The 15,496-nt window shown below is 41.1% G+C and overlaps 1 protein-coding gene across 1 annotated transcript in view; it reads left to right on the top strand.

Annotated features, from left to right (window-relative positions):
• Window positions 1–4,433: 4,433 nt before the first annotated feature.
• LOC310966222 (serine/threonine-protein phosphatase 4 regulatory subunit 2-like) overlaps window positions 4,434–15,496 on the top strand; it is a gene marked incomplete at its 3' end in the record, with an annotated part of 14,947 nt that continues 3,884 nt past the window's right edge. Inside the window, exons 1-8 of the mRNA XM_083940075.1 lie at window positions 4,434–4,577; window positions 5,539–5,617; window positions 5,880–6,050; window positions 13,314–13,407; window positions 13,495–13,532; window positions 13,656–13,730; window positions 13,857–14,000; window positions 14,100–14,395. Of these exons, the coding sequence (XP_083796201.1) occupies window positions 4,454–4,577; window positions 5,539–5,617; window positions 5,880–6,050; window positions 13,314–13,407; window positions 13,495–13,532; window positions 13,656–13,730; window positions 13,857–14,000; window positions 14,100–14,395 (1,021 nt within the window). The 5' untranslated portion in view covers window positions 4,434–4,453. The remainder of the gene's footprint in view (window positions 4,578–5,538; window positions 5,618–5,879; window positions 6,051–13,313; window positions 13,408–13,494; window positions 13,533–13,655; window positions 13,731–13,856; window positions 14,001–14,099; window positions 14,396–15,496) is intronic.

Raw genomic sequence — 15,496 nt, 5'->3', positions numbered from 1 at the left:
CAGAAAGAAATGCCCGTCTCTACAGCCAACATAATCAGTGAAAGGGAGCTGAGAAAATGGCGTTATTTAGACAACGTAAACATTCCACACATAAACGCTGACGTGGATCTGTTAATTGGCACAAACGCCTCCAAGTTGATGGAGCCTTGGGAGGTCATTAACAGTCGTGAAAATGGACCCTACGCGATCAGAACCCTACTGGGGTGGGTAATAAATGGCCCGTTACGGGGAAGTGACGACTGTGGAAGTGACCATCCTTCATTTTATGCAAATAGAATTGCCATTGACCATATTGCAGAACTGTTAATTAGCCAATATAACTATGACTTCAATGACAGAGCTTCTGCAGGACAGGAAGCTGGAAATAACAAATTGCCAATGAAAGCCAAGTCGGGAATGCCTAAGATCAAAGGCAACAACAAAATTAGCAAAGCATCTTCGAACAAAAAGGTGGAGAAAGAGGATATGCCCAACAAGAAAAAAGACACAAAGAGTGAGATTGTGATTGTAGAACAAGCGGAGATGGGGCTAAAGAAAAAAGGAACTAAACAAAAGGGTAGAAAAGCCTCTGTGGAGGTCAGCGAAGTAGAGGAGACGGAGCCGAAGAAGAAGAAGAAGATTAAAGAGGAGGTGGAAGACGAACAGGAGTCACCCCATGTTGACGTGGTCTTCCTGTCAGAGAAAACTGGAAACCTTCCCTGATAAAAGAGGTCTAGTACGTGTAGTTCGTTTAAAAACCAAGACAAATATCATTGAACGACCCATAACCAAAATATGCTTGCTTAATGAAGCTAAGGAATAATTGGTTCCCATTTAAAAATGAGCTTTATATACACATATATATTTAAATTTTTATTTATTTATTTTTTGGCTCATCATGGCTCATTTAAAATTGTTGGTGTAATTGCTCGGGCAGATGCAATTAGGGGCTGGTGTGTAGGAGCCATATCAAATGTGCTTTGTTTGTGTAATTTTACCCCGTGCCACTAGGGGGCGGTGTGGTTCAGTTGACCTCAGGTCAGCAGAGTGAGACCTTTTTTACCTGATTGAACCTGATCACAGGTGCTGTTGATTTGGAGGGAGCAAACAGTTTTTCGACTGTGCTCGTGTGCTCGTGTGTTTATGTATATGTATACTTTAGTGAGGAATTCGATTTGTTATTTTGTTACATGCATTTTGAGTTAAAATTATTGCGGCTGTGTGTTATAAAAGGAAAATAAACCAGCAAACAAACTGAACGCTTTTCGTTTTTGCGGCATAAGGAGCGCGCTGGGCGCACGTCGGAAACTTATAAAGCAAATCAACAGCCAGTACTACTAAGATTAGGGCTTAGTCAGTACACACTTCTTCAGTTTGGGTGCGGTCATAGAGAAGAGTACAGTGGGGAACGTCAGGGACCGGTTCATATGGGTGCACTGAGTGAATCCACGGTTTCCATTGTTGATACAGTTTCAAAACATTGGTAATTGGCGGGTCTGGGTCGTCTTTCAATCGAGCCCAGTAAACGTTGGCCGACTGTTGCTGCTCATCAGGATCTTCCCCTAGGATCCATTGTTCATTGTTACATCTTGAAGTAATTGTCTTTGAACAGTCTATTTTTACCCCATTAGGGAAATGTACTTGCACCCCCTGTGGGCCAGATAGGATAGATGCTTTCAATCTAACTAGGACATCTCTTCCTAGCAGTGAGAATGGGCATTGTGGCGAATATACATAGCTTTGATGAAATTGATAACCAGCTATTTTAGTGGGGAGGGGTTCTGTGAAAGGGAGTGGCATTGGCTGTCCTCCAAATCCCACAAGGTCTATGGAATATTTGGAGAGCTGTTGACCGAACTGAGGTTGTATCAGAGTCGAACTTAAAAGTTCACTTTTTGTTCATTCACTTCTCCCCGTAGCAAGGGGTCAGCCTCTCCCCTTGCCCTTGACCCTGGGCACTAGTATTGGTCTGGATACCAGGTGCCTTGAGGCAACTGGTTACCTGGGGCCAGTTGTGGTTGCGGTGGCACATGCTGTTGTTGCTGCTGTGGAGGGGGTCCCCCTCTTGGTGGCCCTCTCTGGTTTTGTGGACTGTCTCGTGCCCAATGTCCATGACCTCCACACACGAAACACCCATTGTCCCTAGCCCCCGGTGATCCGCCCCTGCCCCTTCCATAACCTCCTCGAGGATTAAAGCCTCGTCCTCTTCCTCCTCTATAATGTGATTGTGGTGGGCCCCATGGTCCTGGCGGGTTTCATGGTCCCTGGGGAGGGGGTCATGTATAAAATTGGCCAGCAACTGGGGCAACTGGAACTGGGGATTCCCATTGGCGCTGGCTCCCCCTGTTGTTGGCTCATTTGTGCTTGTGTCTTTGCTTTAGCTGCTTGTTTGTGGCTTGTGCCTTCCTCTCTGGCTTTTGCTAACTGTAATTTGGTCAGTTGTATTTTCAAATTCTCTATCTCTGTTTTGCTCGCAGCCTTTCTTTCATCTGCTCTACGCATGTGATGTTGAAGTGTCCTCATCCATATGTGTAATGGCTCTCACTTCCTTGTCTGTTCCTTTCATAATTGCAGCTTTAAACATTGATCCCTGCAGTGGATCTGACCCTGGATTGTTCCTGACCTTTTCCTGCCAGTCTTTCCTGCATCTAAATCGAATTGGTCTGTTGTCCCTAATCCGTATTTCTGTCCAATTAATTCTCTCACATCACCTATGGATGGATACTGTGACTCTACTAAGGAGCTTTTCATAAAATCTCTTTTTAAAATTTACGGATATAGTCAAGCTAAAAATACTTGAAATCTTATTCAGAGCTGTAAAGAAATCTTCCTACAGGTATTCAATCTTTATTTAAATTAAGAAACAATTGCTATAATTTAAGAGGACTGCTTCGATTTGAAACAAGAAAAGCAAGAACTAACATTAGACAAAGATGCTGTCCGTTACTGGTGTAAAAATGTGGAATGACCTTAATGATAAACTGAAGGTAATTACAACACGACCGATATTTAATAAGACCTTGAAATTTGAAATAATTAATGCATATGTATAAATGTTATAATTGGAAAAGAGAAAAATAAGTAAATAAATTTTAAAAAAAAAGGAAAATGTTATTCATTTTGATTATTGAATACATGGAAATGAGAAAAAAGTCAACCTTATTTAGGCAAATATGAATTTTGATTTTGCAGATTTTGATTTTTGCTTTGTGAGTATGTGTGTGTATGTTTATATGTATATGTTTAAATGTATATAAAGCAAGTAAATGATTTCATTTATTTAGATATAAGTAAATATACTTTTAATCAAATATATGTTTAATCATATGTCAATATGTTGTGTTTAAACAGTTAGAACTGGGATATTAGGGTGGGCTAATAAAAGCAAGTTGCTTCAGCCCAATCCATTTTTTTGGTTGAAATTGTCAAAATATTATGTCATTTTATTTAACATCTGATGTATAACCAAAAATAAAATTCATTCATTCATTCATGGTGAGCTCTGTGCCTACGGTTAGACCAGCTAAGTTCTGTAACCATGTTCCAGCTCCGTCACTAAGTGGTGGTAGTTGTGCATTCATGTGTTCCTTGTCTGCTAAACTAAATGGTTTGTATATCGGTGGTCCTGTCCCTTTAGAGTGTACTAGAGGCATCATGTGAGACCTTTTACCACGTGTTCTAAACGCTACTGGTCCGTCTGCTCCATGCTGTGCCAGAAGTCGTAACTCATCTTCTAATTCTCTTCAATTCTTTTCCACTAATTCTTGCATATAAACTCCCTCATCCTCCTTTCTTTCTTCATGTCTCGTCTAGTCTTAGTTCCTGGTCCTCTGCTTCCGCATTCTGACCATAGTATCTCCTCTTCCTCCCCCTCTGAGCCAGAACTCATCATACTGATTTTTTTTAGATTTACGTGTTTGTTTTTAAATCCCTCTCTCTTTCTGGCTTCTACAGTCATAGTCAGAGTGGTCTCAGTCAGTTAAGTCAGTCTCAGGTTTGGGTTTTCCTGCTTTGTGTCTGCTTCAAAGCTGCTTCAAATTAAAGCTAAACTTATCAATATTTTTATATTGATAATAAATGACTATATGTAATGTGAAAGGTAAGTTCATTTTAAAGAAATCACAAGTGAGTATCCTCAAATTCCAAAGATTGCTAGTTAGCGCGTAGTTAGCAGCATTATCAACATAGCAAAGCTTACGTTGTTTTTAAGCGTCTCCATTATCTCCATCATTCCCGCGTACTTTCTGTAATATAAGTGTCTGGGCTTGTGCTCCGGGGTTGCAGCTGGATGCTACTCCCAATCGATGCACCCTTGTCCCCCAAGCTCCTCCCTTTCCTGTCCGAGGTTGCAAAACTTAAACATGGCAGCGCCCCACGGACATAGAAAAAAAGAAGATGGCAGCGTCCAGGGCTGTTTCTTTTCGGAAGTTCGCAAATCTATGAGTGACGTCACCGTAGCTCCGTCCATTCATTTATGCAGTCTATGGTCTGCAGTCAGGGCATACTCAGAGCAGCAGCAAGTCGGCTTTTTATACACACAGCACTGACAGAGGGCAACGCTGTGATGGAAATTGACTCGCTTCAAGAGGCTCTCAGAGGTCACTTGAGTTTATTTTGATATGTTTTGTGTTTGTTAAGACCACGCGTTATATGTGTGCTCCCGCATTTGTTATATAAAAAAAACAAACTGACTTACCTCACGCGCTAATGTCTCTAGCTAACGTTAGCTGCTATTCATGACGAGCTAACGCTAACAAGCGGTTTCACGGAAATGGTTAGCAGTCTGTCCAATTAATTAGCCAGGGAAGGGATCTAACGAAAACATCAAGCTTTTCTTTATCCGTAACGTTATTTCCTAAGTTATATATGCATTTGCCCTCAATAATTAGATTGAAATTGCTGACATAGTTGTGGCTGAGATGAAGTTGTCAGTGTCATCGGTTGTTGTTTTCTGTTTTTCGGCTACGCTTTTGCAGCGAACTTCACATGCTATCCAGTTCGCTAAACTTTAGCTAGGTATGGGGCTGCTGGTGGCACAGTGGTTAAAGCAGTCGCCCCATGTAAAGAGGCTGTAGGTCCTCGAGACAGTGGCCACGGATTTGACTCAGACCTGCCTTTATTTATTCAGAATCAGAAATATTTAAATAATGCCAGTCGGAGTCGAACCCTTTGCTGCATGTCTCCCCCACCACATTTCCTGTCTGTCCTATCTAAAAAAGGCTTGAAAATCTGCCCAAAACAAAACTTTAGCCAGTCATAGTTAGCAGGACAACGAGATACATACATAGATAGAAGCCACTAGCCCGCTGCGTTATGTAAATAGCTAACGTTAATTGGACAATATCATTGTCTTGCAGGCAAAGTGTCGCCAGAGACCCGCTAACAAGCTTCATCTATCGTTTGTGTGCTAAATACGGGTGACCAAAACAACCGAGCAATAGCCGAGTTATCAAAACTGTAACGTAATGCTAAGTGGCGCTGGGTTTAATTACAACCTGTCCTTCTCTGATCAGGCTAGGACACGACGTTTTGTTAATCCCGTGGTTTGTTTTCTCTCAGATTTTGACAAGAAAGCAAAGACGGCGTCTCCTCTTCTTGAACAGTTTCTATGTCATATTGCCAAGACTGGAGAGACCATGTAAGTGAAACAGCAGGCCAGATACGTTCTCTCCTCGTTACTAAAACGCATTATTGTTTAACTATAACTGTATTCATGACATTTTATAGATATGTGGTCCCGGAATTATTTTGTTTGTTGTGTAACTGTATTTCTATGAATCTTCTCAATTAACATGTTGCCATATGCAACAACTAACCATATTAAAGCTTCTGTCCAATTTTGCCTCTAATGTATTATGCCAGATGTATTATACATTATTCTGCCTACCATTTCCCTCTAGGGTTCAATGGTCTCAATTTAAGAACTACTTCCTGTTTAAATTGGAGAAGGTGATGGATGACTTTGGAGCCTCAGCGCCTGAGCAGCGAGGTCCTGCCAATTCCAACGTGGATTCAATTCCGTTTGAAGATATGAAGAAGAGAATTCTGAAGATTGTAAAGGGATATAATGGGTATGTGACCAGCTGATGCAGTCAATTTCTTTATGACTAAAGGTGTGTTTCCACTAGGGCTGAAACAATTACTCGAGTTACTCAATTACAAAAATGCTTTGAGGCAAAATCTCTGCATCGATGATTCGTTTAATTCCTATCTCGTGCGTTATGCGGCCTATTCAGCGTATGGATCATTGTTCCACACGGTCCATTTTTGCAGTTGCACATCACTACATTCAGAAATGGCAGAGGATCATTTCACATTTTAAAAAAAAAAGTGCAAAAACGGTGCAATATGTCCACTGTTAACTAGAACTGTTCTACCACGACAGGAAGAGAATGAGTAACGTTAGCCGCCCTGGTGAATGCCTCTATGTTTAGTTTTTTATTACAGTGTTAAACATAGCGTCAGCTCCCTGATTAGTCTATATAGTTTTGTTTGAGTAAATGTGTCAGTGGAGTTTTGTTTGTTGTTACGGTTAATATCTATCGTCACACACACACACACACACACACACACACACACACACACACACACACAGGTGTGAGGCGGGTCTATCTTGCCGAAACGCCCCCAATCTGCATTAGAGCGGCCGTTTGAGCCATTTGTCTTTAAACCTGAGGGGTTGAGAGAAGCCTGGTTGCTGATTTGATGTAGCTGATTGGATGTAGCGGGAAGTGACTTGTGGTTCAACAGACGCCACAACAACATGGTGAAGTAGAGTAGACACTTTTATCCATTGGTCTAGAAAAAGACAGGAAACTATCTGTGCACGGATTCTGGATTGAATTTTAACCTGTGGTCCTTTGCTGCATGCTCAATACCTCTCTCTTTCGTTCTCCCATTTAAATGCCAACTCACTCACACCGTAGTACTGCAGCGGGGTGACAGCCGGTCTGTCAACAAACACTTTTACAGCACCTCGAATCTTTAAGGTAGTGTTTTCTTTCATGTTACTTGTACATAAGTTGACGTTGTGAATAATACGGCCACCTTAAATCAAACTAGAACTATTCTGTATTTCTCACTTTGAGGAGGAACGTGGCACTCCATCACTGATTAGCTGATCACTGTAGATCTAAACTCATTCAGAGTGATACCATGGCCCAGATGGTCTTAAGGTCGCACTCACATTGTTCATCCGTACCGTGCCCAAACAGGTTTTACGGGTAAAGCCTAGTTCGTTTGACCAGTGTGATTGCAACCGTACTGCGCCTAGCAGTTTGGGAGAGGTCGGCCTTTGTAAAGCATGTGTGTACGAGCACGAGGCCTACGGCTGCTCTGACGTAATTTTATCGACGGCATCGCGATGTGTGTGACGGTGTGATGACGTATGGACAGGCAAGAAGCATTCGCGTGAGGCCCAGGCAGTATGAGTACAAACGGGCCTGGCCCGCGGGGGGGAGAGGGAGGGGGGAAACAAGTACCCTAACGCCCGGGGCACGGTACAGACAGAAAGTGTGAGTGCGCCCTAATAGCTGGGCCGATGCACGATTGCTTCTTGCTTATGTCATCACCCCTCAGTAGTTTTGTTGTGTCTGACTGCGTTTGAATATTTTCATCTGACAAAATCTACAGGAAACATTCCACCTCCACATCAGAACACCACGAAATGTCTGTCGCAGAGAACAATTGTACATAAATAGTCTCAGGACCGCTGTAAATGCTCATGCTCATACATGTGTTCGTGCTTGCACATGTGCATTGACTGACTGCTGTCATGGAATCACTATAGAAAGCGGGTAGGGTAGCTTTAACATATGATGCGTGATTATCCTTTCTCAACAGACTCTTATGTCACTGTAACTTCTACATTTTATCACAGATGAGTGGCAGCTAGCGTCTCATGTGCTCCGAATGAGAGCAGAAAATGAGAACCATATGGCTGAAGTGTTTTGAATTCTCTTATTTGTCAAGGGCAGCTTTTTATGTTGTTCAGAATATGCTGACCTCTGTATTTATTTACTATGCTGCTACAGGCAGACTTAACTTTTTCTGTAAATTCTTTGCAGTATAGGCAGTGTTTTCCCTACCATTATATTAGGGGGGCGCATCCTACCCCCCTTGAAAGTCAAGTTATTCTTATTTATTATTGTTTGTTATTTTGTTTTATGTCCTGAATAGAGCCAGATCACAACAGGAGTTATTTAAGGATCCCTTTCCTATAGAACAGCTCTATACCTTGTCCTTTTAGTAAACAAACTAAACAGCTTTATGTTATTTATCTTTTATCTCGTGCACGACAGCATGTTAATTCTGTCTCTATATGGTTGCGTGTTTATAATTCTCAGAAAACTCAGACAGCGTTGGGGATTCACTTATTCAAAGATCGTTTGTTAAATTGTTTGGGAAAAACAAAACTGAAACTTATCAGAGATCTTTTGTTATTTAGTTTGAAAAGAGGATTCACTCCCACAAAAAAAAAAACTAAAACAGAATTAAACAAACTGAAATTATTTCTTTATTTTGTTGTGCTTGAAACTGAAAAGTGATTTTTGATTTAACTTGGACTGTTTCTGTTGGAGAATATTATTTGGACATTTTGGACAATTATTTAAAAGACTTTCTGTTGCCGAGTGTAGCTCATTGTACAATACACTGATTTCAAGTGAAATGAGTTTGTATTGTTGCTCTGATTATTGTTGTATAACTGGGACCCCCCCCCCACTGCTGTAGACCTAGGGGAAAAACAGGGATATATGCTGGCAAAGGTAACCTTCCAGTTGAATTGTAAAATCACTTCTATTTGTTTTTATTAATAAAATACATCGGAAGTAAATTCATTTTGGACCACTTTACTAAAAATGCACTAAGTCACAATACATGTCTTTACGGGTTACATACAGTTCTAACAGTACTATACTGAAAGTGTTTGATGGAAACGTGGCTTAAATGACACATCTTCTATCCTCTGTATATAATAATAATACATTTTATAAGCGGTCGGAGATGAGATGCCTTCACATACTCAAGGCACCTTACAGCAGTAAAATGGTAATTAAAAACAAGAATGCAAACAGCTGCATTATAAATCAAAGGACCATAACAGAGGTGAGAAGGGCGTGGTCAGGCGGAATATGCTAATCTTAAAAAAGTGTATTGAGCTGTGATTTGTAGGTGAGGAGAGAGAGTTAATTTCACTTATGGTTTGTAGGAGAGTTCCAGAGATCTTTATGGATGAAGGTATTATTATTTTACTAAATTAATTGCCTTTTTGAGGGCCTCAACATATGTAAAAAGATTGCAAACTTGTCAAGTCTGTTGTAAATTTAGGTATTTTATGCATATCTCATGCATGGGCGTGGCAAAATGCGCCCCTAGAAAGTTGCCAAAATTGAGCCCCTCGATGAGGTTTCACCTAGAGTTACGAAAATCAGTAGGCTCAGAGAGTAAGAAGACGCACAATTAAGGTTCCTCCTCCAAGATTGATGTATTTTTATGAAAATTGGTAGGCATATATAATATCTCTAGACGTACAAAAAAGCCTCTTGGAGCGAAATCCTAAACTCAACAGGAAGTTGGCAATTTTCTGACATTTGCACGTGTCAAACTTTAACGAACTCCTCCTAGAAATTTAACCTGATCGACTGAAGACCTTTTGTGATCCAAGTAACCTCATATTGTTTCATTTTTCAGGAGCATGTGTCCGACGTGGTGGCAAATATTGCTGCCGTGTTATAAAACAGGAAGTTGCTGTAACTTGAGCATACATTATCTTAACCAACCTTCTGATGGTTGATGAGAGTTTGGTCCTGAACAGAAACGCATCTCAATATTAACTCCTATTCAGAGCGCCCCCTATTGGCGACAGGAAATATGTGGCTTTTTGATGGTGTCATACTTTAACAAACTCCTCCTAGAGTTAGAATCCCATCACCTTCAAAACCAGCCTGTACCGTCTAAAGACTTTGGTAATCAATGTTATTAGATATTGTTTCGTTTTTCTGGAGCGTCTGGCCGTGGTCTAGCGGCGTATATTGGCGTCACGATATGAATCATGAAGTTGCTGTAACTTTAGCATAGGTTGTCCAATCTTCACCGAATTTCTGAGGCATGACAAGACCCCAAGCCTGAACACACCAACATCTCAATATTAACTCACAGCGCCACCTGTTGGCAACAGGAAGTCAGCCTAATATGACAAACTTCATCCGATTTACATCAAATTTTCAGTGTGTGTTCTTTGTTTGATATACAACAAGGCAAAGCATCTTTGGTAGGTGCTCTCTAGCGCTGCACAGTGGACGCAGGAAGAGGTGCAAAGTTCCCACAGATTGCCTGCAGAGCCACGCCTTTTGTGCAGTGGCTGCATTGGCTGGAGTCTGGCCGGTTTCCCCCTAGGTGCACCGGTGCGAGGGCCCGTTCATCGTTGCTTGCAGCTTTAATTTAGGTTTTGTAGTGAAATGAGGTCTCGTTTAGAAAACTCATCATTTCAACTTCATGATGAGCTGTTCTAGATCCTATACATCCATCAATCACAGCGCTTTCAATATGCGAAAGGATTAAATAGAAATGTAAATCCGACAAAAGTTCAGCTTAAAGCATCAGCCAGTTAGTGATAAAAATAACTGACTGCATTGTCCTGACGCTTGCTCGTGTCACGTACTGTTTGGATGTAAGTATACAAGTGATTAAGATTAATTATTTGTCATTAGGAGGATAAATATCCCCCCTAGGGTCAACCTCGGGCCGGAGAAAGCTTTGTGGGCACTGACTTCTTTTTTCTGTTTAAGTTTTCAACATTTTCTGCAAACAAGAACGGGTTTATGGTCAATAGAATATATAGAAAAAGGAGAGAGTGTCGTTTAGTTTGTTGGCGCACGCCGCATGCTTGCGTTTGTTGTTTAGTGAGCCCCAGCACATTACTCAGCCACCCCCCAGCACGACCAACAGAGCCTGAGGTAACGTTAACTACAGAATGACCGCCGCCATTCTCTGCAACGCTAACTATGTACGTGAGTCTCTGGGCAGAGGACTTTGTGGCTAACATGCCAGTTTAAGCTAGGAAGCTAGGAGACTGTGGGAATTATGATTTTTAAATAGCTACTGATACCGATTGATACTTTAACTTCCCACACATTCAGACATGTTAACGCACCCTCTGATATTATTATAAGATACTCCATCACCCGTGTTTCCCCCAGGTTTACAGCTTAAGGGGGGGGGGGGGGGAGGGCAATGACAAAGAAAATTAAAGGAATCGTGGTTTTCATGCGTTTCCAGCGCACTGTAGCAGATCGCCTGAATGTTATTTTTCTTAACGTGCCAGTCGGTGTTTAATCAGACACTTTAATGGTTGGGTTCATATTAAAGGTCAATCCCCACATGGATAAATGAATCAGTGTTAAAAGGCGTTAAAAATCACTAGACAGAAGGATCACAATTATACAGCAATAATCAGCCACAATGCAAACTCTGTTTAAATCAGTGTATCACACAATGAGCTACACTCCGCATCAGAAAATGCCTTTTTAATAATTGTCCAAAATGTCAAAATTTTCTACAACAGAAACAGTCCAAAGTTAAATAAAAAATCACTTCAGTTTCAAGCACAACAAAATAAAGAAATAATTTCAGTTTGTTTAATTCTGTTTCAGTTGTTTTTTTTGCAGGAGTGAATCATCTGAAACTTCTCAAATAAAATAAAGGATCTCTGATAAGTTTCAGTTTAATTTTTCCTGTTGGAGCCTCTTCCCAAACAATTTAACAAACAATCTTTGAATAAGTGAATAAGATGAATAAGATGAATAACATAAGGCTGTTTAGTTTGTTTACTAAAATGACAGAGCTGTTCTATAGGAAAGGGATCCTTAAATAACTCTAGTTGGGCCTAGTTGCGCACCCCCCCCCCCCCCCCCCAATGTACTGGTTGGGGAAACACTGATCACTTTCATCTCATTGTCTTGACTCTAGTAGTAACACACTAAACTGTATACTCACAACTTGGAGATTGTGGTTATCATATTCAACTTTTCTGGTTATGGTGGTAAAAGCAAATTATCCCCAAGTTATCCACCATCAACACAACAGGTGCACTGTCAAAGTTTACATTAGCAGGGCTATTACCAATTATTTTTAATGGTATTCTGTTAGCTTCAGAGATAGCCAGCTCTAAATCTATGTACCGTAATTTCCGGACTATAAGCCGCTACTTTTTTCCCTCATTCTGGTCCCTGAGGCTTATACAACGGTGCGGCTTTTCTACGGCTTACGGTAACCAGGGGCGCGCACTACCGAGGATGCGCGAGACCGAGGCAGACATCTGGCGCCAGGTAACGAGAGCAAAACAAAGAGTAGTTTGCGCGAAGGAAGTGTTCATGCAAACACCCTCAACATGGAAAACAAACGGAGAAGTGCATATGATGCTGCTTTTAAGTTAAAGGCAATCGATCTGGCTGTCAAAGAAGGGAAATAGAGCTGCTGCACGTACCCTTGACATCAATGAATGGCTGGTTATTTTGATAACGTAAACGGCCGCGGGACTGCACTTTTACTGCCGTGTTACAGGCGAGCACTTTGTATTACTTTGCACCGTTGTATTATTTGTACTCTGCACGAATGCTGTTCGCCATGTCAAAGATGTGAAAGTTTGATTGAAAGATTTATTGTTAATAAATGGGACGCTTTGCGTTCCCAAACAGTCATCTCTGTCCCGACAATCCCCTCCGTGGTAGCAGGAACCCCTATATACTACGGTAATTACACATCAAAACGCCTGCGGTTTATAGTCGGGTGCGGCTTTTATATGGAGCAATCTGTATTTTCCCCTAAATTTAGCTGGTGAGGCTTATAGTCAGGTGCGCTTTATAGTCCCGAAATTACGGTATTATCATTATTTCGGTTTATAAAACACCTGATACTTTAACTTGCTGCTACAATGCCCTCACGACGAATTAAACTCACAAAATGCTGTCACTTAATGGAGGAGTAGTGGTAGAAGGTCACGTTGACCCCAGTGAGGGGGCTGGTTGTCATCTTGAATAGAATAGCTTTTATTGTCATTGTATTGCATACAACGAAAATGTGCAACTCCTTTTAGTGTATTAAACAAACAATAAGAACAATTCAAAACAATATAAAAGAGGTACAAGCTAAACAAATATTTTATATAAAAGATTTTTGGAAAAATTCGGGACAGTTCAAAATGTTTTTTTGGGACGATTCCGTGGCGGTGGTGAAAAAGTTAGTTTTAACCCTTGTAGGACACAGTGTCAGCTTCAAAGGATAGTGTGCTGTTCAGGATGACATATTGAGTACTTGCTTTTTTTTCTCAATTGTAGAATTCCATTTACAATTCAGCGCTTGTGTGAGCTGCTTACAGAACCCAAGAGGAACTACACAGGAACAGATAAATTTCTCCGGGGGGTTGAGAAGGTATGTCTCAACATCGTGTCTGTTTTTCCCCTTCACTTGTTAACCTGCTGTCACCTGTTGCTCATTTGGGAATTCTTATCCCTCTAGAATGTAATGGTGGTAAGCTGTGTTCATCCAACCTCTGAGTAAGTGTCTTGTCCAAATGAAACACTTTTTTAGAATGAACTAAATACCAACTTAATATGAATTATATTTTCCACTGGATAAAGAGTTTTGTTTTTTTTTGTTTTCTGAACTTGTTTGTACAGGAAAAATGGATGCAGTGCTGTCAATAGAATGAATGGAGTGATTCTTCCCGGTTACACGTCTGCTTTTACAGAGAGGTTGTCTTGGGGACAGATTTAGTCCTTGCTTTTAAAATTAACATACATTTAAATTATGATTGTTGATGCTTTTTTTCATAAGTTTTTCCTCTCTTTTTTTTTTTTTTTTTAATGGCTTTTTATAAGAAAAGTGAACAGGCCTGGAGCCCCCCGGCCACTGAACCGACCGAAGGTGTCTCTGGCCAACTCCCTAGCAGCTAATGGCCTACCAGACAGCACAGACAACAAAGACCTCAACACAGAGCAAGAAGACAACGACAAATACTCCAGGTATGTCAGAAACTACAAAGCACCAGAAAACCTTTTCTCCATGTGTGTTCTACATAAATCCACTGGAATCACATCTGTATCTCCTGGTTCTTTTGTCAGTGAGGTTTCAGCGTTGGGAGGTTCTCTGGGGAGCTCAGTGAAAAACAAACACCCAGAAGATGCAGAAGAGGACATGGAAGCCGAGCAGCAGGAAGTGAAGAGACTTAAATTCAGCAAGGATGAGGAGGAAGAGGAAGATGAGGAAGAGCAGGGCGTGGACATAATGAGGCCTTTACATGCCACCTGCCTCTCAAAAGAGGCAGAAGCCATGGTCCAGGAGGAAGAGGAAGAAGAGAAGGTTGGGTACAGCAAGGAGAACGAAGCCTCCAGCAGTGCTACTGCAGCCAAGGACCAAGGTACGTTTGTTGTTGGTTTTCTTACATGCCATGTGTGTTAATTGGTAGTTGGTTTGTATGTGTGACTGGCTTTATATTCCAATCAACTGCCAGTTTATCAGGTACAGGTGCATTATACTGACAGTTGTTTCTTTCTTTATATGACTGCGGGTAGGCTAAATACTGTAAGACACCGCTGTATTTGGCAGTAGATAGCACCACAAACCACAGCCTCCAACATGATCACTGACCATGATTCAACACCTCTCTAAAACCGTGTAAAAAAAAAAAAAAAAAAAAAAAACATTATAGCCTTCATTAGGTCAATCTATCACAGGACTGTCTAAATTAACTGCATTAGTTTTTGCAAGATGTACCTAATATACTTGTGGTGAAAAGATCAGACCTGTATGTCAGTGTCTTACACCATCAGAACTGCATATTTAGATTTTTAAGTAGCTCAGAAGCTTTCTAATTATTTATCCAGATTGTAAACGAGCATAATTTCCCATTGGAAAACCACAGAAGGCACTGGAGCTTGACAAACATCACATTAACTTATTTGCAGCAATTACAAGGAGAAATGCGCTATGCTATCATCTGACAGGGTGCCAGGAAGCGTGTCTGCGATGATAGTTGATAACCATATCGTCTGAAAATGTGTTTATTTTATTTAAATGTCCATAATTGCCTTTAATGTAAAGTCATTACTGACTGTAGATGGGTGCTGTTCATGTTGTTCTATTTATGATTTGAATAACTGTATATCATTTTGGTGAACCTTTTGTGTGCACTTTTCCGGGTCACAGGTTGTGACTTTATGGCATTTTCAGATTGTTTTGGTGAAGTTCCACGTGGATTAAAGTGTTTGGCTGTAGCTCTGTCACTTTGAATTTGACTTGCTTTGCTGCGGTTTAGGACAGGCTCATTCCAACCAGTGTCTTTCAGCCTTTTAACAAACAGCTGCTTGCTAAAGTACAGTGCACTGTGGACATTTTCCCAAAATAGGTCTAGAGAGAGGGAGAGAGGGAGAGAGGGAGAGAGGGAGAGAGGGAGAGGAGAGGGAGAGAGGGAGAGAGGGAGAGAGGGAGAGAGGGAGAGAGAGAGAGAGAGAGAGAGAGA

This window comes from Echiichthys vipera, assembly GCF_963691815.1.
Source record: "Echiichthys vipera genome assembly, chromosome: Y".
Taxonomy (NCBI): Eukaryota; Metazoa; Chordata; class Actinopteri; order Perciformes; family Trachinidae; genus Echiichthys; species Echiichthys vipera.
Note: the sequence above shows the minus strand (reverse complement) of the source record. Positions and strands in the feature narration are given on the sequence as shown.